This window comes from Bactrocera tryoni, chromosome 4, assembly GCF_016617805.1.
Source record: "Bactrocera tryoni isolate S06 chromosome 4, CSIRO_BtryS06_freeze2, whole genome shotgun sequence".
Classification (NCBI taxonomy): Eukaryota; Metazoa; Arthropoda; class Insecta; order Diptera; family Tephritidae; genus Bactrocera; species Bactrocera tryoni.
In genome coordinates this window covers 51535741-51563588 of record NC_052502.1, presented here as the reverse complement: position 1 = coordinate 51563588, position 27848 = coordinate 51535741, and the positions used below count along the sequence as shown (strand labels likewise).

The window sequence follows — 27848 nt, the reverse complement described above, 5'->3', positions numbered from 1 at the left end:
TTGGTATTTACAATATGTTCTAGAATTTCACAACAACAATAGGCTATGAAATGTAGGACAAATATCTCAAATTTTATGTTCGCTTATTTAAAGCCATTACAGAATATCAATAAATAAACAGAAAACAATGTAAGGCACATCAATATATGATATGTATGTACACAAAGCGGTGTCTACGCCAATTAAGAAGAAGAAGATGTACACAAACACGCGTGCGGTTTTATATATTTTTATAATTTAAGTTGTCATTATTATTATTTTTTTTATTATTGTTATAACTGTTAATATTATTATTATTACGATTGTTATTATTGTTTTATTATTATTATTGTATTTTTTTATATTATACGGATACAAAATACTTTTTAACAATTGTACTGTTAGTTGGTATACAAATTTCAATATCTTCTGATATCTGTATTTCACTTCTGTTTGAAAAATAAGGCTATATTCCAATTAGGCCAGCCTTCCAGTCTTCAAAGTTTACACAGAGTTTCTTTAGGCCATTAAAAGCAAGCTCCAAGTTTTTTTTAAATTAAAAAACAATTTTTATGTAACATATTTTTTACACAAAACTATAACTTTTCACTGACACAAAATTTCTTTATTCATCTTAAAAAATACTCTATGTGTCTTTTTTCGGCCTAATTGAGGAAAAATTGTCCAAACAAAATTTTATTTCACAATTTTTTGTCGCCTACTCTTTGGATGGTACCTGTAATTATTACTGTTGGATGGGCGGTTAAACGCAGAAGATGTATGTATGTTAAAGAACTAAAGATATACTGCTATTAGATCGGCTCCTGGCATTGTTAGAAAAATTAATTTAAATTTTTTTAGTAGAGTTTAGTAGTTTTCTTTTAAAAAAATAGATTAAGAAAATTTTTTTTAAAAAACGGTTTATGGGGGCTTGAAAAAAGATTATTTTTTAATCATTTTGAATATTTTTATTTATGGGATATTTTCGATAAATTATTTAAACAACATTTTTTAATATAAATTTTAAATTTTAAATTTATTTTATTTTTTACCAAAACCAACACTTGAAGAACTGTTTTTTATCAATATCAGAGAACCTCCGTATAAATTTTTAAGCAAATCGGAGTGGCGACCTAACCCGAAGTGCAGACAAAAGTAATTTGTTTAAACAATTTGCTAGTTTATATATGAAAAAATTATCTAAAAATTAATTTAAGCTAGTTTTAATTTCTAATACACTTTAATCTCGCAAAATTTTTTAAAAACTAAAATTACAACTTTATCACTTTGCAAATATTTATTGCTGATTTCGAACATGAAAAACAGAAGCGAAAATTAAAGAATACTGTGTAAAATTATAATTAATAAATCATTAATTTGTTGCCCATTACTAGTTTTCAAAGTCATTTAAAATTAATGAAAATTTGTCATCAAAAGAGTGGTATGATATTTGTATACATATTTATATTTATATAGTATATGTATAATTGAAAATATTTCATTCAAATTAGAGTTACATAATCACAAGTTGTTTAATTTATTTTCAATTATAATAAATTAGTGATAAAAAATTACATTACAATAAGACATTTAAATTTAACATATTTACATACATACATATATACATTCACACCCATCCATATATGTGTGTATGTACATATATACATACACACATGGGTATATTTATTGCAAACTTATTAATAGATCAATGCAGGTAATACAAATATACAGTGAAATCTCCCATAAGCGGACCCTGGCGGGAACAGCCATTCTGTTCGATTAATAGAAATGCGCTTAATGGAGTTGTCCGCTAAATAGAGCTTTCACCGTATATACATATATTTGTTTTTAATTGTAAATAAAAAGCTATAATAAAACGTTAAAACGTTAACGGCTCGTTATTTCAAATGCATGGTGTACTATGCGCATTGTTCTTTTTAAATTTGTTGTAAAATCTTTTACTTGTAATATTATTTAGATGCCTGTAGGTTTCATCTTTTATATTTTTTATTTTTAACTTTACAAATATGCACTTTCATTCACTTTTTTTACACATTTACTCAAAAATTTATATAATTTCATGGTATTAAATATGTACATATATATGTAATTATTATGCACATATTTCACATTTACATTCACTTGTAGGTATGTATGTATTTAACGAAATGCCGGTTAACACAAAATATTTTACTTGCATTTATAAAAAAACTCATTTTATTGCATTCTCTTTCAATACCGCACTGTTCTAAAAGTTTTATTTCGCGAGAGCGTCAGTGCTTCAACACTTGATAAAATATCATTTATTACTATAAAATATAATATTTCTTACATATACATACATACATATATGTAAAAAAAATTCCCAAGTATGTACACACATATTTATGTACATACATACATATACATACATATGTATTTAATTCAACGGAATAAGAGGGCGAGTAACTGCTGACGGAGTTATTCTCTGACTTGTATTATCTACCTTCTACCTGTACAAATAAATTAACTAAATTTACATACATACACATAAACACAGGTATGAACGAGTACAAGTATATATTTAATATCAGTTGTCAAATATATAGACGTGTGTGCACAGATAAATACGTATCTTTTTACTCTTGAACATGTGTAGCAACGGAACACACACGCGAAAACTATAGGCGAGGAAGAGTGCACACGTTTAACGCAAGTTGAAATGTAAAGCGTTAAAAATTATTATTTCCGATGTGTAATATTTTCTTGGTTAGGAACACAGGTTACAATTTTGCGGCAATCAAGTATGGATTTTTGACACCAATTCATACATTTCTATCATTCATCAGTAATTTTTCACAAAATATGTGCGAAACCATTCAATGAAACAAAACTCAAAATAAATATGAATGAATTTTTTTAATAAAAAAACACAATTTCCCGGCACACAAACACACCACCGTTACGTAGTCGCACACACCTGCATATTAGCAAAGGCACAGTTCATGTCATTGGAATAACAGGGGATTTTTAACAACTCAATTCTTCCATTGCATTTCTCCAATTGGATTTTTCCCTTTGCCGTTTTCAACATCAAGTTAACATTTTGCATTCATAATATTTTTAAATATTCAATTGTTTTTAATGCGTAGCGTGTTGCTAAAGTGTGCCTTCACACGGCAAAGTACGTTGAAAAATCAATGAATGGCAACAACAACAATAATTTGCTAACATAAGTGGCAGTCACTGCAGCAGAGGCGGCGACTGCGCAAGCAAAACCAGTAGAAACGTCGGTAGTAGAGCACATTAAGAATAGAAAAATCATCAAAAGCAAGCAAGTCCCAGCATGAGTTGAGATTTATTTTAATCTCCACGATAAATTTTGTAACTAGCTGTTAGCTTGGCTAATAAAAATAAAATTTTTAATTTTAACTAATAAGTTATCCATATGTTTAATTAAGTCTTGTTTAATATATTGTTTTGCACTTTTCTAAATTTCAATAAACGTGTTCACTATCTTCTCGCTGGAAGTTATGAATCCTACCCCCCGCATTATATACAAATATAGTAAAAACACCCGTACATTAGCGGCAGCGACGCAACGCTGCACGTCAAGGTACGACGTCGACGATGGCGACAGTGGTTGCTACTGCTACTGCTTTTCCTGTTGTTGCCGTGGTGTAACACACACGAATTGGAGAGCTCACTTTTTTATCCAATTAAAAATTCTTATTTTGTTCTTATTGTGCTTTTGTATTTGCAGACCAACACCATGCATTCGAAATAACTTTAATCTAATATTTGTGGAAGTATGTATGTATATACGTTAAATTTTAAATTTACTAATTTGGATTTGTGCTGAATTACATTTTATGTGCTGTAAGCTTTGCCCACTACCGTTGTTTATATAGTACTTTTTGTTCTTTATATATTTTTTATTTAATTCTGCTCTCTAACCACTTTTTTTGCTATTTTCTTAATAACCAGTAACACCGCGTCGACTAAACGTTTTTTCACGACGGCGTCAACATAACTAATACGACCAAATCCGTTCAACATTCGGTATGAACGTTATCCACTTAACTGGGCGTTCCACATTCCATGAAAGTCCAATAAGCATGAAGTTGGCTTTGATTGCAGTAAGACTAATAATACTCCAATTGGAAAATGCCTCAAAATCGTTTGTTTTTCACCGTTTTTATTTTGCGCTGACGTTCGCTTTTGTTGTCTTCATTGATTTGCAGCTGTAAATAGAGGGTATTCACAGAATGTGCGAGAAAATTTTAGACGATTCATTTATAAACGAAAAAATAAACTTTTTTATATTTTTCCTATGCATTTTTTGTTTACATTTTGATGACAATGAGTGTTTTTCCACTTATGAAACAATATTTTATTGACTGGAATTTTGAAATGTGTACATATGATTTTGATTCACAAAACAAAGCAAAGCAGCTGATTTTGACATTATTAGTTAAAACACGTTTGACAAATTTTTGCCTTTGGGTTATTGAGAGACAACTATATAAAATTTAATCATTATTTTAATATTTTATACATATGAGGTACTCACAACCCGTCGTAAAGCATCGTAAAATCGTAAAATTATAAATTTTTGCACTTGTTTAAAAAAATTGTTGTTGGATTTCATGCAAAAATGAGTACATATACACATTTACAATTCTCAATGCTTTGTTTTCGAATCGTTATAACTTATAACTTTATGAGACTTGTAAAAAGCCTAATTATTTATTTGCAGCTAAGTTTATGTTAAATAGAAAAGTTATTACTATCGAACCATTTTCACGGTTCATAAATATTATTAGTCTATAATATTTGATAGCTGGTACTAACAATTACGGTTACCTGTAAACTACAGAACTATTCGCTGTTTCAACTGAAATTATATAGTAATATTTAAACAGTTATTGATTTGTTGTTTATAATAGTATAAGTACTTTTAAAACTGGAATTAGCAGTTGGATGTAGTCATATTTGGTTGGACGCTTCTAAACACTGAGTTATTTTGCACTTTCTACTTCTAACATTTTATTTCAACGCTGGCAACACCGCTAAAGTGAGTAATTTTCAGACGGAGAAAATCAGAAAAATATTTTAGTGGAAAATATTAATTTAAGCACATAAATTACTAAAATATATATAAAAATTCATAGCAAGTGTTTTAAAAAAAGGTATTTAGTTGTTGGAATAATTCAAATGCTTAATTGTGAATAGCTTAGAAATCAGAATTTGCCAAGAGAAAAATAAAATTAATATTGATTTTCTACGGCTCGTGTAAATTCGGTGGTTTATCTAACCTTGTCCGAAGTGAAAATACGTATTAAACATAGATGTTTTAATTTAGAAATCATTCCTTTTGTTTACGTGTAAAATAATTTATAACTACCGTTCGCCTAACTAAGGTTTGGGTAAAGTGAATACATTTTGTCTATTAGTCTAATATGGAGAAAATAATTTGCATTTCAAATGACATCATCAAACCAGTAACTTATTGTCATTCTCTACAACCGCTTATTTCCGTAAATGTATGTACTCCTTGCTAACGATATTCTGTCTAAAATTATTTAGTCAAAAACGAAAAAACATACACAAATTGGAGTTAAACTCAAACACTAGAAGCAACCACTGGCAGCATGGATCGCAAAGCTGAGCTGGAACGTAAAAAGGCCAAATTGGCCGCCCTCCGTGAGGAGAAGGACCGTCGTAGGCGTGAAAAAGAAATGAAGGATATGGAAGAAGCGGCTGGACGCATAGGTGGTGGTGTCGGCATTGACAAGGATCAACGAAAGTAAGTTTAACGCATAAAATATATTTTTTTGTTATAAAAATTCAAATTTGTATTTATTTTTTTTTTAGAGATTTGGATGAAATGCTATCCTCACTGGGAGTTGCGCCCGTATCGGAGGTATTGTCATCTTTGTCATCCGTTAACTCTCTAACATCGGACAACTCCAACACTCAAACGCCGGACGCAAGTCTACAAGCAAATATGAATGGTGTTGGGTTAGTACTTTTACATAAATTGATAATAATTGACAATATTGTTTATAATACAATAATTTTTGTAATGCAGCGGTGGCAAAAAGCAGCCTTTGAATTTGAGTGTTTACAACGTGCAGGCCACCAACATTCCACCTAAAGAAACATTGGTTTACTCAAAGCAAACCCAAACCACTAGCACCGGTGGACACGAACGTGATGGTGGGTACTGCAAATATCTAATTGCTATTGTTTCCTTTTGTTGTTTAATGTTACTATTTATGCGAAAGTTGATATTTTTTATATATTGCTTAAACTTTTGGTATAAAATATGCAAATTTTTATAAAAATTTGTAATCCTAACTACCATACATTATGTAAAGCTTAAACTCAGTAGTGTTCATTCGTGACTGCTCAAAAATGTTGAATGCCTTAAAGTTCTCTAAAGGCCTTTTATGGTGGTATAACACATATGTATTTTGGTGGAAGCGAAAGTATCATAAGAGTTTTATTAATATTCCAAGTTTCATAATATTTAAAAAGTTATTATTTTGCCATAGCAACCTCTAAAATATGATTATAACCTTAAATTTATCCTTTCCATATCTATAATGCCTTGTTATTCATGAACCACATCCTATTTTGCTAACGTAATTCGAACTACATGCGCTATCAAAAATATATATTTAAACTATCTTACATAATTTACACAAATATATTACATATTCATACATATATGCTAGTTGTAAATGTTTATGAGTGCATGTCTTGCATACTCAAGTAATAATATATGTATACTTTCTACGCATGTAATTTGTTATGAAACTCATTATTAAGCATAAGTAGCGAGCACAATATGCGCTTCAATTATCACGTATTGCAGTGCTATATACTCAATACATAATCACATGCATTTCCATTCGGCTATATAACCCGTAAACATTGAGTTAACCCTACAAATTACTTGTATGCAGAACTTAAACAGAAAATCATAATGAAATAAAATAACAAATACAGTTCTTTCTTGCCACTCCTCACCTCTATCAGGATACATGGAGGATTGGTGGAGACCACGCAAAGGTACTGGTATTTATTATTTCAGCAAACTCCAAATTGAAAAGAAAAAAATCAAATTATTTTTTAAAACCAGAATACATTTTCGAAATTGCTTTGTAACTTTATTTGTCACACGCATTTGGCTATTCACTACAAATTATGTGCACTTGCCCAGCCATTTAGCACTTTTTTGTATTTACAAGTTTTTCTTTAACCTTCTTGTTTAGTTGTTATGTCAATATACTTTGCCATTCTACTACATGATTTCTACTGCTTTATGTTCTTTATTTATAACTTTTTTCTTTAATTACATAAAATCTGTCGCATTTTGAAAACACTTATCTAATAATGTGTCGTTTCTTATTTTTTATTCATTTCGATTCTAGCTCATGCTACGGATTATTACGGTGAGTTTTGTTTACTTGCTTTCTACTAATTTAATTCACTTTTACAAAAAAATATTTATTGCATATATCATGTATATATATCTACAAGTGTGCACGAACTCTGAATGTGTCTCTGCGCGTGTATAGTCATGATTAAAATTTTGTATTTTACTCCGGTATATATTTATCTATAATTATAAACTTTTATGACTTTTATGCAGTTATATACTTTCTTTCATATAAACGATTTTTAACCCTTTCAAGTGAATAATTAAGCTGTAGTTGTAGCTAAATATTTTTTGTTTCGTTTTTTTTTTACTCTTTTTTGTGCAAAAATTGATAGTTCACGTGGGTCATCTTAACCCATTAAAACGTACGTATTTTTAAGTTTTCGCTGTATAATCGATTCACATTATACTTTGTTTTCTCCACCCATTTTATGATTTCGATTTGGTAAATCGACAAAATATTCGTTGTTTATAAGTTTGAAAAAAAGTAGCTTAGTAAATATTGAATTGAATTTTGTAAGAAACTTTTCAGTTTTAGTAAACGAAAAATGAATGCATTAAGTTTTAAAAGTAATTTTTACATATACAATAATACTATTGGTATAGAAATTGTAATATTATTTTGGCATACAATTGTGCGTCAAGCCTAGTTTTAATTCATTTATATTATTAGATGCTCCCCTCGAATAAACCTAGTCATACAAATATGTTCATTATAAACAAAATTGTTAACATTTGCTGGAAGGGCGTTGATTACTCATTGTTTTTGTGTGCATTAAATCACAAGTGTACATAATGATATATTTAAAAACAGAAACTCTCTTGCATGCTAATATCGTAAATATATTTATATATAGCGTATGAGTTAAATAATTACAACGCTCTAAAACTGTAAAAGTTAGTTATGATTTTTTTTTAGTTAGCGGACGATCAACACGTTCTGTTTGCTTCAAACAATCTAATTCAGTGTTTTATGCCTTTATACATAAGTATATAAATAATATTTAAATAAATATTTTTCATAATTAAAATACTGTATCAGTTGTGTCTCCTAAGATTTTGGGGATTTCATAATTTACTTAATTTGCATCCCGACATAATGATTTTTTTTTTACCTAAAAAACAAAAACTTTAAACAAAAAAAAAATCTAGCGAAAAATATCAAAAATTTACTTCAATCATCTTTATTCTGTATATTTTTCAAGACGAATACAATCTAAATCCGGGTTTAGAGTGGGAGGATGAATTCACAGGTAGGTAACATCTGCTCCAATATTTTATAACAGTAGCGGATCGACATGAAGCAAAATAGGAACGTGACAAATTCTCTACGAAAAACTAAAATGCAATTTAAAAACTTAATGAAGCAAATTAAAGCAAAGTACAGTTTGAGCATAATACAAACTCTGCATTCAAATGGCAAAAATTAAATGAGTCCGTTTTTTAAATTAGTAATAAGTTTTGTTTTATATGATTTAAGTGTTGGCTTTAGGCAGCTGCTGTATGGCCAATTGAAGCAAGATTATATAATTGAAAACGCAATTAACACAACTTAACTGCTTCTGAGAAAAGATTATGTGTAAATGTGCAAACTAAAATTCCTTTTACGTCTCGCTCCTCCCCCGTTTTGTCCCAAACCACCAACTACATCCTGTAAATGAATCATTAACGCCGAAAATACTCTTTGTTATTAATATGTATATTGTTCATGCAGTCACTATACACTCACATTTTAACATTAATACTTATACGAATATACCTAACAAAGTAATTGAAAATTTAATATAAAGTTCTAGAGAAGATATGTAAATGAGGATTGCATCGCGACCTAGGATCTATTGTGGACTAGGTCTACATAAAAATAAATAATTATTAAATTCTTTTGTGGTCAAACAAAAATTTTAAAATATTTTTGAGAACTTGTGAGCTTACTAAATTGTTATATAACGCGAATGCATGCATAGTTTTGTGTAAAAAAATTAATATATAGAGGAAAAAATTAACGCGAGCTTAAAATTTATAGAATGAGATTCTTAACTAATATTGATATACCTATAGTTTTTTGGTTTTAATTGTTAATAAACATTTTTAAAGAAAATATCAGTTTTTTTATAAAGTATTATTTTTTTCTTGTTCAAAGAAAATATAAAGACTTAATAAAAAAGAAAGTATTGTTTTTATAAATTAATATATTTTTTTATAAAATTTTTTCATAAAAATTGCTATAAAATATTTTATTATTATTATTTTTTTTTTATAAAATAAAGACATGCTTTAAAACGAACAAAATCGAGAGAAATTTTTTACGTAATAAATTTGGAAAAATCGAATATTTTCTTATAGAAACTATTATAACAACACAAAGTTAAAGAATTTTATTTCGTATTCATTTTAATTTTTTAATACTATGTATAAAAAATTATATTTTTATTTAAAAAAATTTATAATATTTTTTATTTTAAAATATTGTTTTCGTATTAATTTTAATTGTTTCTTAATACTATATTTAAAAGAATTAAATCATTAATTAAAAAAAATTTTTTTGAAATAATGAAAAGAAAAAAATATTTTTTTATTTTTAATTAATTAAAATTATTAATTCAAAAAATTTTAATTACATACATATATTAAATACAAAAAAACACAGTTATGTATATTTTTTTATTAATTGAAAAAATATATACAAATAACTATTTTGTTAAAAAAAATATAATTAATATAATAAAAAATATCATTTTTTAAATTAATTAAACTGTTTATAAACTATATAATCAATAAAATCAATCAGGTTCGGTTATTAAGTCTTTTGTTTTTTGCATTCCGCAAGCATAATTCATAAATAAAGTAAATTTTTTTTTAAATAAATTAATACAAAAAGTTTAATTATAGTTTTAATTATAAAAAATATAATTAAATTTTCGTTAATAAAAATATAATTAATACAATATTTTTTTTAATTAATTAATTAATTTATAAATTATTATTTTTAATCACTAAAATCAATCAGGTTCGGTTATTAAGTCTTTTGTTTTTTGCATTCCGCAAGCATAGTTCTTTAGTGGAAGTATATTTCAGCAAGCAAATTGCTGTCTTAATATGAAAAAATTTCTCGTTATCTCTTTTACTTTTTTATTCCATTATTTTTCATATTTCTCAGAATAATTTCGCAAATTATGTGGATTTTAACGTCAATATTTAATGCACATTTTTTTCAATTTTTACGAAAATATTTTTGAGTTTCTTTTTTACACACATTTTTTCTGAAAATATTTTTGAAATTTTTTTTGGTGCACAGATCTAAGTATCTACAGAAAAATATTTCTCTTTTTATAAATTTTTTTAAGTTAAAAATTAGAATAGTTTTAAAAAATAGTTCTGCTAAAGAACCTTGGAAATTTAGGCAGTTTCGTCCAGATATTTATAACAAAAAAAATCCACAAAAAAATAAACTTAAAATAAATTATTTTATAATTAAAAAAAAACTGCTTTCATCTGGTGCTTTGTCTATACAAACGCAATCACGCTCACGCTTTTAACAGACATAATTAAATAAGTAACCACAATCTCTATCTTTGGCCACTCATCGTGCTTTTCACATCCACTTGCCTCAAATGTTGTAAAGCAAACTGAAATCCAAAAAACAACAAATATACATACTATATGTATATTGTCCTTCATCAGACGCTTTATTTGGTCTCTCTTCCACTTTAAATGTCCCATTTTAGGTAATGCACTGCATTTTTTGAATATATACACCATGTATACATATTACATATATTTAAAAGCAAAAAATCTTTTTTTTAGGTTTATACAGATATTTGAAATATAAATTGGGTGGAGAAACGTGAATATGATAAGAAAAATAATTATATTTTAAATATTATTATGAAAAAATATTTCTTTAATTGATACACGCTATTACAATTACATATGTTTAATTGGCTCTTGTGTACATTATTTTTAGCAACAAACACACACACATACATACAAGCAGCAAAGTTTTGCTGTGCAGAGTTTTTTCTTTACATTTTCACAGCAAAAGTTAGAAGTATAAACATACGTTAATTTTAAATATATTTTTGTGTATGTATTAAGTAAAAATTGTTATATAAAATTTACAACAACAAAATCATAATAATATTCTGTACAGTGTATCTAATCTCAAAGCATTTTTGCGCAGACTTACTACAACTTACACCCCAGCACACAGTGGTAACACCTAACACTTGTTATAAAATAACACAATAATTTGAAAAAAATCACAGTTTTTACTAAATTTAATTATTTCAAAAAAGATGTGTTTTAATAGTATCTTCAGAGTAAAAAAAGTTTTAGCTCCATGAAAAAGTGGACGAAAAAAAAACTAAGAAATTGGAAAATTTTTTTTATATTGAGTATTTTTTTTATTCCATTATACTATAATTAAAATATGTGGGAAAAATAATTATTTTTTATTTAATTTTCATAGAAGAACTTTTTCTTCATGGAAGAAATTTTTTTTTTTAATTCAAAAATTAACATTAATTCAAAATTTTTTTTTTTTAAGAAAACCCAAGTATAATGAGAATAAAAAGTTGTGGGAAAATAACTATTTTTTATATAATTTTCATAGAAGAATTTTTTATTGAAGATTTTTTTAATTCAAAAACTAAAATTAATTTTTAAAAATATTTTTTTTTAATTATAGAAAAAACAAAAATGAAAAAAAAATACAGAAATAATTATTTTTTATATAATTTTCAAAGAGCAAAATATTATATTATAATTGAAATTAATGTTACATTTGCTATAGATGAAAGTGTATTTTTTTTTTGTTCTGTGACGTTTACCATTCATTGACCTCACTTATAACATACATATGTATAACCTTTAACAAGCTTTATATATTTTTTGTGTTTATATTTTTCACTCACCTTGCACGCTGAGCCGTTCCCCCGCCATCAACAATCATCATATTTATGCCCACAAAAGGAAGTGTGATTACAAAAATGCAAAAATTGCTTCAGATTTTACAAAACATTTTAAAGTTAAGGAAAATTTAATCATTTTTGTCAGTTGACTTAAAGTATATGAACTAATGTTCGCGGGTTTTTTTTGTGATATATACAATCATATAGTATATAAATTTAGAAAGTGACGAATCGAACAAACAAGTATAACGTTATAATCAAATAGTGATAACAATATTAAAAAATTAAATAGTTTTGTCCCAAATCTATTAATTCGAATGAAAGTAATAAATTTTCGCTGAAATATTATTATTTCGAATGAAAGTAATATACTTTCATTAAAATATTAATGAATTTAATAATTTTCTATCATCAAAAAAGAAAACTCAACCCAATATTACTCTTTTAAACAACTTTTTTCAAATTACCTCTATGGTAAATTTATTTTCGTCAATATTTTTTAATTTATTTGATTTTGGACAAATGATTTTGAGGTTATGTTCTTTTAAATTAAATAAGAAAGTATTGTCAACTTTTAAACTATCATATTTCGAATAAAGATGTAATTTTAATAATTTTTTATGTTCTTTTTGAACTCGTTTTATAGAAAAAAGCGAACGTTACATATTCTTAACAAATAATAATGGGTTTGCTTCCTATTTTAAAAAATCTCATTTTTGAGAGTTTGAAGCATATAATTGAATTCCAGTCCCTGCCACCTGACACCTAGCAACTCTGCTACTAGTTTTCTTTAGGTGGTAGTTGTTTGGGACCGTGTAGACTAGGTGTAGGTTCTGAATCCACGCGTTGTAGAAAATTATTTTTTTTTATAGTCTCTAATCACTCTACCGTTGCTCATTAGTATTAATCACACGTTTGATATTTACCTACCGTACATAACCTAACATGTATTTTCCCATTTTTTTTACTCACTGTATACAATAGCTGATTTTATCAGTTAAAAAATTGTTATAAAAATATTGCATAAAATTAAATCAAACAAATTGGCATAATTATCAGCTTTCGCATAGAACTTTCTTTTTTGCTTTTTCCGCCAGAAACATCATAAATTCACAAATCCACATTCACTCTGATGATCTGTTTCGACAACTTCTACTGAAAGCCATTGATCGAAAAAATTTTAAAGGTCAATGAAGTATTTTTTAATTCGTTATATTTTTCTAAAATTAATTTAATTTTTTATAAACCATAAAATATCTTCTCTCATATCACCTCCAGTTAAATAATTTTGAATAGTTTAAGCATACCGTTAAAAGCCATAAATCATACTTTGGGTATATAAAAGATGAAAAAAGAATTGCAGCATCGCACAAGTCTTAAAAGTATTCAAAAATGAATAATGGAGATTATAAAAATAATCTAATATATATTCATAAACAACTTCTTAACGCCGGCGAGGCATACAATTTGTTACTGCTCGACTTTTTACTTGATATTTTAAATGCAAAATTTTTTTATTCTATTTTTTATGATCTCCTTTTTAGAAGTAATCACTTTTAATGCTATAATTTCAAAATATATAAATTTTTTTCAACTTTGCGTTCTTCATTATGGCATCCGTTCATCAAACTCTAGGCTCTTTATAGTTTAAAAGAAATATGTTGGGGTTAAGTCAGTACTCCAAATAAAGCAACGTGTCGGTATTACTCCCAAAATAAAATTAAAGAATAAATGTAAATACTCCACTTATGTAATATGTATGTCCATAACACAAACTCACAATACGCACCAAATTGCTATTTTCCACACACATTCAAGCAAAGTCAGCCAAAATTACTTGCAAATTGAAAAATCCTAAAATTCATGCTGTGCAGAAAAGCCAATTGTATACATACAATATTATCAATTTGAATATAAGAAAACTCAAATACACTAAATCTTTTTGCATATAACAAATAAGGCGCGTCTAAAAGAAATGAAAACGAAACAAAGCCAATTATGAATTGTGCTACAAATAAGCAAGAAAGTAGAATTGTTCCTGTTCTGTCGATTGTCATGTTCCTCTAGCTGTGTTAGTTTTGTACATTAAACAGTGCTTGCATTTGATGCCCAAGGAGATGACGAAGAGAGTTCTCTGCCACATCTGGAGCATGGTTTCACTTCGAAGTTGCCACCCGGCTACTTGACGCACGGTCTGCCAACGGTGAAGGATGTAGCACCGGCCATAACACCGCTGGAGCAGAAGAAGGAACAGGAGGAGAAAAAGGAGAGTGAGTAAAAACACACATACACATACACAATATAAATTTATTCCGTTTATATATATGCTTTACAGTTAAGGAACTTTCGGAGGAGCAGAAGCAGATGATCATACTTACCGATGAGTTTCAACATTTCATGCTACGCGCCGGACGCATCGTTGAGCGCGCACTCTCCGAGAGTGTTGACATTTACACGGATTACATTGGCGCCGGCGACAATGAAGATACGAACGATGAGAAAACACACGCACGATTGTCGCTGAATCGGGTCTTCTACGATGAACGTTGGTCGAAGAATCGTTGCATCACCTGCATGGATTGGTCAACACATTTCCCTGAATTGGTAGCCGCCTCGTATCACAATAACGAGGAGAGCCCCAACGAACCGGACGGTGTTGTTATGGTTTGGAATACGAAGTACAAGAAGCATACACCTGAAGATATTTTCCACTGTCAAAGCGCTGTGATGTCAACATGTTTTGCTAAGTTTAATCCTAATTTAATATTGGGCGGCACTTACTCGGGTCAGATTGTGCTTTGGGATAATCGTGTGCAAAAACGCACACCAATGCAACGAACGCCATTAAGCGCCGCTGCACATACACATCCAGTCTATTGTCTGCAAGTGGTTGGCACACAAAATGCTCACAATGTCATCTCTATCTCTTCGGATGGCAAGCTGTGCTCTTGGAGTTTGGATATGTTATCGCATCCACAGGACACTTTGGAGTTGCAACAGCAACGTCCATCGAAATCGATTGCAGTCACATGTATGGCATTCCCGGCGAATGAGATTAACAATTTAGTGATGGGCAGTGAGGATGGTTATGTGTATTCAGGTGAGAAAGATGGTATTTTTAATATTGCCCCAAATCTTAGAGATTTTAAGAATTTGAGATGTTTGTCCTTAACTGAATAAAAAATTCCCCATGTTGTAGGTCTCTGAAAAATGGCTGACAAATGTAATTTATAAAAGCTTGCTTCTCTCAGAAAATTTTTGAATATTTTTAGTTGTAGGGATTACGAAAAAAAAGGGTCCAGGGAAAAATTGTTGGAAAGCACCGGGCCCCTCTGCGAACTATGGGCCCGGATTGTATTGTCCTTGATCTAACCGCTGGTTACCGTATCAAGAAATTTCGACGAATCGGACCACATATGAAGACACCGTGCCCCTCCCTCCTGCTGTTATTATTGTTATTGTAGGGGTAGAAAACATTCCTGAAGTTGTTTCGTTGCATGAATGATATTGAAGGGAATGTAGAAAATTGTTCGAATTGTCTCGTTCATCCAAGTGATCGCCATGAGCCACACCAAAAGAGATTTTGCCGAACCGTTCCCACGTCAGTCGGGTAACCGGAACGGACACTGATTATTTATTCGGTCAAGGACTGTCAACTTGGCTGAATTCTGTCCCTACAACAACAACAACAAAATTTGCCGATAATGAGCTTGTCGCTCGCCTGTAAATCCATTCTAATTCACGTTTTGGTTGTTGTAGCATAAAAATCCCCAACTAGCTGTTGTTGTCACAAGAGAAAATATGTATTTCGAAAATTTTAAGGAATACTTTATAGGTATCAGTACTCGTCCGGTTATGAAACCTGGGTGTAAAATGGGGTTGATTCTGGTTGCGCGTTCCCTAATGGCATGAAACGTTTTCCCAATTAATTTTTGATAATGCTACCGCCGTGTCAGTCAATATTCACAGAAATGATCCGAATGATACTTTATTTACCTATATTTTTATTTATAATTTAAATTTTATTATTCTCCTTCTTCCCCAACAGCTTGTCGCCATGGTTCGCGCACTGGCGTAAATGAAGTCTTCGAAAAACACTTGGGACCGGTAACAGGAATCTCCACGCACTACAACCAATCGTCGCCTGATTTTGGACATCTCTTCCTAACTTCCTCCATCGATTGGACTATTAAACTCTGGTCTATGAAGGTCCGTTACAATATTATCACTTTCTTAATAAAAATAATAGCGTGAACTCTCTTGACTTTTCAGGACACTAAACCCTTATACTCATTTGAGGATAATTCAGACTATGTCATGGATGTCGCATGGTCGCCCATTCATCCGGCACTGTTTGCTGCTGTCGATGGTAGCGGTCGTCTTGATTTATGGAATCTAAATCAAGATACTGAAGTACCCACAGCATCTGTTATGGTTGGTGGTGCGCCAGCGCTTAATCGTGTATCGTGGACACCGTCTGGGCTGCATGTGACCATCGGCGATGATACAGGCAAACTGTACGTTTACGATGTCACTGATCATTTGGCGCAGCCGTCACGTGATGAATGGTCGCGTTTCAATGCGACACTCAATGAGCTCAAAATGAATCAAAGCGATGATGTTTAAATCAAAACAAAACAAAAAATGCATTCACAATTGCGTGGAATTATGCTAAATATATTGATTAAAAAAGACTTAATTGATACCCTACTACTATGGCGACTTAATATGTATGTGAAGCAACAGAAATATTAGCTGTGTTGTCAAAGGAAAGGTCTTGAAAAATTCATTTAATGAATTATGCACATATAATTTGTATCTATTCCTCTGTATCTATATACAACACTAAGTTAAAAGATTTTTACAACAAAAAATAATAATTAAAAACATTTAATGCTTTATTTAATTGTAAAATGCTCGCGCTTGTTTTTAAGTAATAAGTGCTTGAGTACTAAGTATTAATTAATTTAATTTTCTTATTTTTTCAATAAAATTGTGCTTTAGTAGTATTATCCACTTTTAAATATTTTCTAAATTTTATTCAGCGTTTTATATGTATTTATTTATTTGAAATTTCTTCATTTTCAAAACAATACTGATGCTAAAGCAGGAAAGAGAGAGCGTTTTATAGGCAGCTTGAAGTGAGCGCAAATAAATACTAAAGTAAAACTAATATGAATATTTACGTATATTTAAAGTATAAAGATTTATTGAGAAACGATATATATAAATATAAATCAACAAAATTTATGCCGAAAATTAATACCGTTATTTTTACTTTCTTCCTATTGGTTGTTGTTGCGAATACTTGGAAAAAATTGTTTCATTACGTCGTTTGGCGTCGGAATCTCCTCACAGGAGTTATAAATAATGAAGTTTCGAATGAAGGAAAAACCAAGAAAAAACTTTACTTCGGCTGCACCTTTTCACGTGCATTTTTATAGCTTGAAAAGTTATAAAATATATTTATCTTGAGTTTGATTGATCAGTTGGAGGGGCAGCTACATATATACTATAGTAGTCTGTTCTGAAAAAATGTTCGGAGACTAGCGATACTTTTAACAAAAATATATAGCAAAATTCGTTGTATGGGGGATATGAAGTTAAAGTTGTTCGATTTTATTAATTTTCACTGTCATGGGTAATTATATATTAGAGGACAGTTCTGCAAAATTATGTATATGCTCTTCGCTTTTTAATTAAAGACACGATACCAGAAAATAAGAAATCTGAATAATCACTTGAATAAGAGATATGTGATATAGTTGTACAATCCGACCAATAATAAATTAAATTTCAGAACGCAAGTATATTCAAATTTCATTCGGATATATCAAAGTCTGAAATCCCTAAAAGATAAACTTCGCCTTAATATAAAACATTTACCAATAGGGATGACGTAATTCTGACTTAAACTAAAACTCACCGATCCCAAAAAACTGAACGGGGTTAGATCTCCGAAAAAACAGCCCTTGTCCGAAAAAATCCGGGTAAGTTCCGGTAACGTAGAACCGGTTGTCGTGGAAGTTATACCAGCATATACATCTGCCACCCCTCTGCCAATGGTCCGACCCCGTCAAAACAGCACGTTTCCTGGGCCTACCGTTGGATGATCTTGAAGACATCTTATCTGAAACTTACCACCCTAACAGGCACTAGATAATCGTTACAGCAACAAGAACCTAATTTTGACGGCCATGTTTGTCAATGGCTTTACTATTTCATCATGTTACATTTCACTTTGGTACTACGCTTGGAAATTGTCCAAGATTATTACGCAAATTCACGCTTTTCGGTTACCGTTTTTATACTCTCGCAACAATGTTGCTAAGGAGAGTATTATAGTTTTGTTCACATAACGGTTGTTTGTAAGTCCTAAAACTAAAAGAGTCAGATATAGGGTTGTGATCAAAGTGATCAGGGTGACGAGTAGAGTCGAAATCCGGATGTCTGTCTGTCCGTCCGTCCGTCTGTCCGTCCGTGCAAGCTGTAACTTGGGTAAAAATTGAGATATCATGATGAAACTTGGTACACGTATTCCTTGGCTCCATAAGAAGGTTAAGTTCGAAGATGGGCAAAATAGGCCAACTGCCACGCCCACAAAATGGCGGAAACCGAAAACCTATAAAGTGTCATAACTAAGCCATAAATAAAGATATTAAAGTGAAATTTGGCACAAGGGATCGCATTAGGGAGGGGCATATTTGGACGTAATTTTTTTGGAAAAGTGGGCGTGGCCCCGCCCCCTACTAAGTTTTTTGTACGTATCTCGAAAACTACTATAGCTATGTCAACCAATCTCTACAGAGTCGTTTTCTTCAGGCATTTCCATATACAGTTCAAAAATGGAAGAAATCGGATAATAACCGCGCCCACCTCCCATACAAAGGTTATGTTGAAAATCACGAAAAGTGCGTTAACCGACTAACAAAAAACGTCAGAAACACTAAATTTTACTGAAGAAACTGCAGAAGGAAGCTGCACCCAGGCCTTTTTTAAAAATTGAAAATGGGCGTGGCCTCGCCCACTTATGGACCAAAAACCATATCTCAGGAACTACTCCACCGATTTCAATGAAATTCGGTATATAATATTTTCTTAACACCCTGATGACATGTACGAAATATGGGTGAAATCGGTTCACAACCACGCCTTCTTCCAATATAACGCTATTTTGAATTCCATCTGATGCCTTCTCTGTATAATACGAGTATAAACATTAGGAACCAATGGTGATAGCGGAATAAAACTTTACAAAAATACGGTATTTGAAAAATATGTAAATGACGTATAATGAAATCTCGATTATCACTTTATCATGCGAGAGTATAAAAAGTTCGGTGACACCCGAACTTAGCCCTTCCTTACTTGTTTTTCATCGAAAAATCATTTTTTCAGATGAGGACCATTTCTGGCTTAAGGGCTTCGTCAAAAAAATTTCTGCTTGGGTGAGTCAAATCCGCATATCCACAAAAATGCTCCACCTAATGTTTCTCGTTTAAACATGGAGTCATTAGGTGCAAAGTTTGGCGACTCATTAATTTTGAGAAATAGCCAAGTCAAATGGGCCCCAAGATCATGAAATTTAACGCTTCTAGATTATTTTCTCGTGGGGTATGTTTAATCAATGGTTTACATCAATCGACCAGCAAAGCTCGATTACTTTGAAGACAAGATTCAGCGCACTAAAGCACCTCCTGTGAAAATTGGCGTAAATGGGTGAAGATATGCAAGTTGAGCCACGGTAGCCATTTGGCCGAGTTCAAATCATAAATGGCAAAAAATTATCTACATAACAAAAAAACATAACCCATTTTGACCAAATTTGAGTGTTTTATTTATTATACGTTTCCTTTTGGGTGTTCCAAACATCGTGGCAAACTCAATATATAGTATCTTGTCCAGTGTATAAAAAGGGAAATAATTCTAATTTGAGGTTATAAATATTCATAGTAGGTATTTAATCTTATACAGTATACAAATTTTCTTGACATCGATGCCCAAACCTCTACTGTCTCATTCGCAAAAATTGAATTGACGGCAGTGCTATGATCTCTATCACTTTTGCCAAATAACTGTTTACTTACTTAGAGAATATTGATCTTAAACTCCTCTACAAGGGTCATTATTTATGTTACTTATAGTTTTCTAGATGTCTATAAGAAGATAACAAAAAAAATTTAGAAAATCTGGCGAAAGCAAAGGAATTTCTATCAAAAAGAGAACTGGCTCTGCTCAATATTAATTTCAAAGCGAAGAACCATCGGTTCAGCTGTGGGAATTTTGGCACAAATATTTGTAGCTGAACGAAACGTCATTTATTTAATAAACCTTACCTATGTACTTATACTTGTACTTTTTCGAGCGTCACCTCTCATTGGCTGGAGACGAGTCTTGCAGGTCTCAAGTCTAATACGAACATCTAATGTATGGGCGGCAACTACACTTAGTGGAAACAATTTAACAAAATATCCGTGCGAAAAAAGAAAAACGTGTGAAAGAAATATCATTTTATATGCAAATCTATCTATTCTTACAGTGAGAATTTGCACAATTATAACACTGTAAATTTTTATGGTATTATATTCATCATACAGCTTACGATAGCACTCCACCTCGTAAATCTCACACTTCTCACGTTCGAGTCCACAGCTCAGGCCATCAAATCTCGATCCAACTATATTTTAAAGATTCTTACATTTAAGACCACAGTCTACTCTCTGACTTTAACTTCTGTTGCGGAGTGCTACTGTATTATAGTTACCGGTAAATTTGTATTGGACATTATTATAGAATTTTGTTTTACGGATGGCTACTGGAGCCATCCAGATGACAGAAATCTTAAAAGAAAAGAAAAAGCATCCGGAAATTGTAATTAAATTCCCCGGGTAAATGATATTTCAAAAAAATGTATTTTGCTAAGTTGGAAGGACTATCTTTAATTACTATTGTCAAATATGAGCGCGATCCGGCAAACAGTTTCTTTATAGAAGCTGTTTAAGTCGGTACACCTCAGTAGTGCGTTGTTATTTCTACAATGGATAAAAATATCAAATAAAGAATTTGTCTAAAATTTTGTATTTCAAACAAATTTCGTGTGTGGATTCTTTACGAATGTTGGAAAAGCCTTGCGGTGATTCAGTTTTACTGTGATTAAAATTTTAGTGGTTTAGCCTTCAAAGACGGTCGAGAGATCGTTGAAGACATGCCTCATTCTGGACGAGCTTTTCCCTCTTCAACTGATGAAAATGTTAAAAAAGTGAACGATATGGTGCTTGGAAATCGTCAAGCAAGTGTTAAAGAGATCTCAAGAGACCTCGCATTTCTGGCGAGTCCGTTGCAATGATTTTGGTGCATATTTTGGGGGTGGAACGCGTTCTTGCTCGACTCGTCCCGATAAAGAGGGTCACTTTGATCGTGCGAATTAAGATCCCATATTCATGAAGGCATGGATTTATGTGTTTGACATGCAAACAAGTCAACAATCATCGGAGCGGAGGGAGATAAGGAGGTCTCTTTGATCGTGCGAATTCCGATCCCATATTCATGAAGACATGGATTTATGAGTTTGGCATGCAAACAAGTCAACAATCATCGGAACGGAGGGAAAAAATAAGTCGGAACCAAAAATACCAGGCTAAAGCCGCACAAAAATCAAGGTGATACTCAGTGTTTGTTTCGATATTCCTAGTTTCATAAATTTGTTCCGGAGGGACAGACAGTCAATAAGAAGTTTTATTTGGACGTATTAAGGCGTTTGGGTGAGAACGTCCATCGAAAATGACCGGAATCGTGGAAGTACAATTCAATTCACCATCGCATCGAGCCACGATTGTGACCGAATTGAAAGCCAAAAACGCAATGAATACTATCGATCAATCACCGTATTCACCAGATTTGGCTCCGTGTGATTTTTTCTTGGTCCCCAAATTGTCGCTCCGTGGAAACCATTTTCAGTCAATCGAAGAGATAAAACAAAAATTCGCTGAAGGAGCTAAAAGCCATCCCAAAAAACGAAAAATCGTTGACATAAGTGTATTACTTCTGTTGGGAATTACTTTGAATTCGACCAAATACATATTGAAGAATAATTAAATATTTAGCATTTTATTTACAATTTCCGGGTACTTTTTTGTCAGAATTACTTTTTTAGTACAATTGAATTAATTTGTACGTTCGTCGTAAAATTACTAAATTTCTGTGCATTGACTCTGATTTCTTTTTGAAGAAATCTAAAAGTTTTTTACGAAGTATTAATTCGATTCATTGGATTCAAAACGTCAAAATTATGGAATAATGGTTTGCTAGAGAGATTCCTACATTACGTGCGAATATCATTCTCAGGCTTGATAGTGGACCGTATATAACAACCAGACACGAAAATAAAACAATAGAAGTTGAGGTCCAGCTTCGAGTGTATTTTGGACATAGAAAGCTTTGTCCATTTACAGTTATACGATTTGAAATCACAATATTATCTAACTTAAAGTCATTGGTATTCTACGTTGCGTGCCAGCGGCGATTAAATATAGAAAATGTACATACATACATATAGTATATACATATGTATGTCTATGATATAGGCGCTCAACCCAAATTATTACAAAAACTTTAGTACAAACATACTTTATTGGGCGCCAAAGACAAAACAAGCGCGATGAGTCGACTATCTTTGAGGCGAGTGTAATTTTTGCATTCCTAACAAATATATATATATATATATATATATAAATATATATGTATATACTGTAAAGTTCATACAAACATACATGCATACGTGCATATGTCACTGAGCGCGAGCTTCCATTCAACGTAAGACCAGTTAAATGAGTGTAGCTGGTATTCAGTCGTTTAATGGCTTTTGAGAAGTAAACAAGTGACTTGAGCTTAAAGAACGTATAATTCTATCTAAACCACATATTATTCAAGTTTAATATAAATTAGAGCAATTTTGAAACCATCCCAGTAATAAAATGGATTACAAAGTGAGTAAATATGAAAATATTTGTAGACACCATTCGTTTAGCATATTGATTTTATACCCAAATCTATTCGTTCACATTCCTTGCGATGCGTCATCAAATATTTCAACGCCTTCGTTAGCCAACTCCCACTGTAGTGCCCGCCGCCCCATTTGACGCCTCCGCGGATGCACAGGCACTACGCGCCGCCATGAAAGGTTTCGGCACGGACGAGGAGGAAATCATCAACTTGCTCACTGCGCGCTCCAATGCACAACGCCAACAAATTAAGGCGCAATTCGAAACGGAATTCGGGCGTGACTTAGTCGATGACTTGAAGAGCGAATTGGGCGGTAAATTTGAAGATGTGATTGTGGCTCTAATGACACCGCCCGTAGAGTATTTATGCAAGCAGTTGCACGAAGCTATGGCCGGCATGGGCACCGATGAGGAGACACTCGTCGAAATACTATGTACCAAAACGAATGAGGAAATGCAGGAAATAGTCGGAGCTTATGAGGCAAAATATGACCGGCCGCTGGCAGAGCAAATGTGTAGTGAAACTTCGGGACATTTTCGTCGTCTGTTGACCTTAATTGTAACGGGCGTACGCGATCCCATTGGTACTGTTGATGCGGGAAAAGCGCACGAAGATGCTGAAGCTTTATATGCGGCTGGTGAAGCCAAGCTCGGCACAGACGAAGAAGTATTCAATCGCATTATGTCGCACAGCAGTTTCGCGCAGTTGCGGCTCATCTTCGATCAATACAAAGAATTATCCGGACAGACTATTGAGCAAGCGATCAAGCATGAGATGGATGGCGCGTTGCATGATGCAATGATTGCTATTGGTAAGTGGAAGCATTTTGCTTGCATATTTTATTAATTATTCACAACTTTATTGCTAACTATGTATGTATATGCAGTTTGTATGTACGTATAGTAGGGTGGTCTTTAAATAAAGAAGTATAAATATGTTAATGTTATGAAAGGCAAGAGATTGAATATGAGTGCCGGTTACAATTGGCAGTGGTCAATCATTTCCGATAAGAGTAAGTATTCGAAATATTCTATGAAGACTCAAACGAGTCTAAAACGTCAATCTTTATAGTGATATTACAAACTGTCGGAAAATGTTTTTAAATAACGTGACTATGCACCGCCCTATTGTATTTACATGCATATTTATACATATATGTGGGATATACATATATGTATGCATCTCTTATTTTCTTGACTTCCGGTTTAATTTTATTAAATTTTTGCTTATGCAGTCGAATGTGTTCAGTCACCGGCCGCCTTTTTCGCCAATCGCCTCTACAAGGCAATGGATGGAGCCGGTACAAATGATGCTGCGCTCATACGTTTAATTGTGAGTCGTTCGGAAATCGATTTGGGTACTATTAAAGATGAATTCGAACGCATTTACGATCGTACCTTATACAGTGCTATTGTGGTAAGTGAACTGAACAAATCGATTACGACACCATTATACTTATCTAGTTTCAGAATATATAGATTCAGAAGCTTTAGATCACAAAGTGGATGCGTGTAAAATTTGTAGGTAGAAAAAATTACCCTTAAATTTTGAGTTTTTCTACACCCAGTATTTCCGCTGGGAAGATGCTAGCTGAGTTATATAGAGAATTATCAAACTTCTCTTAGTATATCCCTGTACCTACAACTATACCTGTCGGTATAGATAGGTAATATTGTCTTCCCCTACTAAACCTCTTCGCCATTCACTTATAGAGTATATTCTCACCGGGAAGTTCCTTTTGAAGTTCAACCTTGGGAGGATATATTCATATTATTCTACATAATAATTATTTCTTTATAAATAACAAACCTCATTTTGACTTTTGACTTTCCTTTGCCATTTCTTTCTCAGCATAAACGAAGCCAATTCATATTTTTCTCAAAGAAATCACGATGGCACACTCTTCTTTCTACACGCACACACTTCACTCATTCATTTACAATTGAAAACTACTGCCGCGACTTATTTTTCACTTAACGGCATATTGGCAGTAACACTAATCGAAAATTTTTCAAAAATATATAATTTTTCACCAACATGTATTTTACACAATATTCACAAATTTAGCGAATTGCAACAAACGCGACGCGAGTAAATGTTCGAAACTGACCAACGCCAAACTTTTAGCGCCGGAACTTTTAAAGGCGCAGGGTTACATTTTTTGCGTAAAAATCTTAATAAATAATTTTTAAATAATATTTTTTTATAAACAATGAAATTACTCTTAACCTTAGTAAGTATAATATATAATAATAATATTTTTAATTCAATATTAGAATTAATAATTGAATAATTTTTAATATCATAAGTTTTCGATAATGACAATGCACCCCACAACATCCACTTACATGAAAAAGTGCAACCCTGTGTTTCCGGCGCCATTTAATCAGTTCCGAATATACTTTCGCAGTGCTTGTGTTGCAATTGAAAAAAAAAATCGTAAATATTGAGGAAAATAGTAAAAAATAATGGTTTTCAACATAAATATAGAAATTATATGTGCGCAAATAAGTGAAATCGATATGAATGCAGTGTTAAGCATTTGTTTATTTGCCAAGTGTTCAAGTGTACGAGTGTAGTGTATGGCTGCGAGCCTCCTTCGAAAGCGAGTGTGCAAAGGTTTGCCAGCCTTAACAAACGAAGGAAAGGAAGAAGACAGGTCCGCCATTGCAATAAACGCATTTAAAGCAAACCAGATTTTAATAATCACTAATATTCGTTAAGTGGCTCTAAATCAAAACTTATGCATCTGATTTGTTGAATTACGAATTATACGAGTTTCCTTTACCACATGTAAGCAAAAATTCTATGGCTTTTTTGTGCTCGAAACTTTCTGCGACTCTTTCCCAAATTGCAAGGTAAATCTTTCAAGCTTCTGCGGAAGACATGCTCATGATCTGTGCTTTTGTATTTGGCTTAGCAAACTCAACAAATAGAAAAATAGAACTGTTGAAATTACTAAAATGCGGCTAACAATTTTAAATGATCTAAACAGCTGATTGAGAGCTTAATTTGATTTAATTGTCCATTTAACTCTTTTGTGTGAAATACAATGTCTTTTTTTGATAAAAAAAAATGAAGTTATGGTTTTTAAAGGAAAAAATTTTAATTGCTTTGAAGTAGTTTTGAGATTAAGCAAATATGCACATACAAAAATCATAAAAAATATAGTACATTTGTGTATAGTATTAGACTTAGCAAGTGAACTCAGTCTGGTATCGCAAAGGGTCAAACTGGTCTATGCGTGGCTTATTGGCCTACAAAATTAACCTAACCTAACCTATGTATATCGTATTACCAAAAACAAAAAAAATGTTTCTATGATAATGGCTCGATTTTAATAACACTTATGTATATTTGAAGATTATTGTTGAAGAAAAGTCATTAATTAAATACTGAAATGGTAAGTGTTTAAAGGATGAATTCTATTCACCTAAGTTCTTCCTAATTATTATTACATGCCTGCGCAGCTTATCTCGTTTACATACACCAAAATTTGCTTCTCATTTCTTGTAGTATACTCTATAAAAGGATTTCTATGAAAGGATGGCCTAGAAGCTTTAAGGGGAATAGCCTAAAAGCTTTTTGTTTCAAAGTTTACACAATCAATGAAAAAAACAATAAGTTTAGTCCGAAAAGAGGATAGAGTCGTTGTTGCATTGAGATATTAGTAGCTTAGAGTAGCACTCATCCGAAACTAGATACGTGTAATGGTCTGCCTTTTAAGCATAATTAGTTTTAGTAACAAAAATACATAAATATGTTTCCTTCCCTTTCGTTTTTTTCATATTTTTATTGTTGTGTTGTTTGATGAATGTACCGTCATGTAGGAAGTAAGTATTCGAATTGCACAAATTATTAATTAACTGAATATTGACTTTATTTTCTACATATGTGAATTAACAAAAACCATTGTAACTAAACTATATTCAAGGAAATAATATATTTTTACCTCATTTAGATTTTTCTATACCAAATAATCGTTTTCAATACAAAAATTCAAAAATAATTAAGGCAATAAAAATATACAGTTATAAATGCAATGCTTAACTCTTGAATGCACCAAATATTTATAAAATATTGCTAACATTCATATCTATACGAATATCTTTTTTCGCATTGTTTAACAAAATCATTAAATGTTTTTGTGAAAATATGTTTTGAATGTGCACATATTTATGTATTACATACTATTTCGAAATATTTACCATTAAAAATTTATTTCTTTATTAGGCGGAAACATCAGGTGACTACAAAAATGCATTGGCTGCGCTGTTGGGTGGAGCATAAGCTGCAAAAATACTCTTCTAAATCAACCCAGAATATATATTTGAAATATTTAACAACATAATTAGTTGACATTAGAAACATCAAAGATTTTAACGTAGAATAATTTTATGTTGTCTTTAGCGCAATAAAGAAATTTTAGCGCTTGAAATGAAACAAGTTTCAAGCAAATAGACAAATATTTAAAATTTAATATATAATTTAAATATAATATTTATATATGTATATATATAGGAAATACC

The 27848-nt window shown here is 31.4% G+C and overlaps 3 protein-coding genes across 16 annotated transcripts in view; 2 read left to right on the top strand and 1 right to left on the bottom strand.

The window, feature by feature from the left end:
• The window catches only part of LOC120774162 (neurobeachin), a 713474-nt gene extending 709441 nt beyond the window's left edge, over positions 1-4033 (bottom strand). For 3 of the 6 annotated variants that reach the window (XM_040103580.1, XM_040103581.1, XM_040103583.1), the window contains exon 1: positions 3826-4033. The gene's annotated coding sequence lies outside the window, so the exon portion shown is untranslated. Of the gene's footprint in view, positions 1-2938; positions 3307-3825 lie in introns of those variants that run through there. The other 3 variants (XM_040103582.1, XM_040103584.1, XM_040103579.1) reach the window with 3 other exon arrangements.
• A 1066-nt stretch (positions 4034-5099) lies between these two features.
• Positions 5100-17581, top strand: LOC120773831 (cytoplasmic dynein 1 intermediate chain). 8 transcript variants are annotated; one of them, XM_040102948.1, is made up of 11 exons: positions 5100-5150; positions 5548-5767; positions 5836-5982; positions 6053-6180; positions 7006-7038; positions 7401-7421; positions 8614-8661; positions 14436-14588; positions 14654-15418; positions 16367-16527; positions 16591-17581. In XM_040102948.1, the coding sequence occupies exons 2-11, from the start codon at positions 5613-5615 to the stop codon at positions 16942-16944; spliced, it is 1965 nt and encodes a 654-aa protein (XP_039958882.1). In that variant the 5' UTR covers positions 5100-5150; positions 5548-5612; the 3' UTR covers positions 16945-17581. The 8 variants fall into 8 exon arrangements, with proteins under 8 accessions (XP_039958882.1, XP_039958886.1, XP_039958880.1 ...); XM_040102952.1 differs by having other exon boundaries at positions 14433-14588; XM_040102946.1 differs by having other exon boundaries at positions 6976-7038.
• Positions 17582-23150: 5569 nt separating this feature from the next.
• On the top strand, positions 23151-27799 carry LOC120775157 (annexin B10). 2 transcript variants are annotated; one of them, XM_040105196.1, is made up of 4 exons: positions 23151-23303; positions 23422-24130; positions 24554-24739; positions 27553-27799. In XM_040105196.1, exons 1-4 carry the CDS (start codon positions 23292-23294, stop codon positions 27567-27569), a joined length of 924 nt encoding a protein of 307 aa, XP_039961130.1. In that variant the 5' UTR covers positions 23151-23291; the 3' UTR covers positions 27570-27799. The 2 variants fall into 2 exon arrangements, with proteins under 2 accessions (XP_039961130.1, XP_039961129.1); XM_040105195.1 differs by having other exon boundaries at positions 24554-24735; positions 27553-27787.
• The last annotated feature ends 49 nt before the right edge of the window (positions 27800-27848 follow it).

What these genes read in the sequence shown, in the direction of transcription:
- LOC120775157 (XM_040105195.1), top strand. An exon ending in TGATGCAATGATTGCTATTG is followed by an intron (nt 24,131 to 24,553) that starts GTAAGTGGAAGC and finishes TTGCTTATGCAG; the next exon opens with TCGAATGTGTTCAGTCACCG. An exon ending in CCTTATACAGTGCTATTGTG is followed by an intron (nt 24,736 to 27,552) that starts GTAAGTGAACTG and finishes TTTCTTTATTAG; the next exon opens with GCGGAAACATCAGGTGACTA.
- LOC120773831 (XM_040102944.1), top strand. Translation starts at nt 5,613, where the DNA reads ATGGATCGCAAAGCTGAGCTGGAACGTAAAAAGGCCAAATTGGCCGCC. An exon ending in GTGGGAGGATGAATTCACAG is followed by an intron (nt 8,662 to 14,432) that starts GTAGGTAACATC and finishes TTGATGCCCAAG; the next exon opens with GAGATGACGAAGAGAGTTCT. An exon ending in ACAGGAGGAGAAAAAGGAGA is followed by an intron (nt 14,589 to 14,653) that starts GTGAGTAAAAAC and finishes TATGCTTTACAG; the next exon opens with TTAAGGAACTTTCGGAGGAG.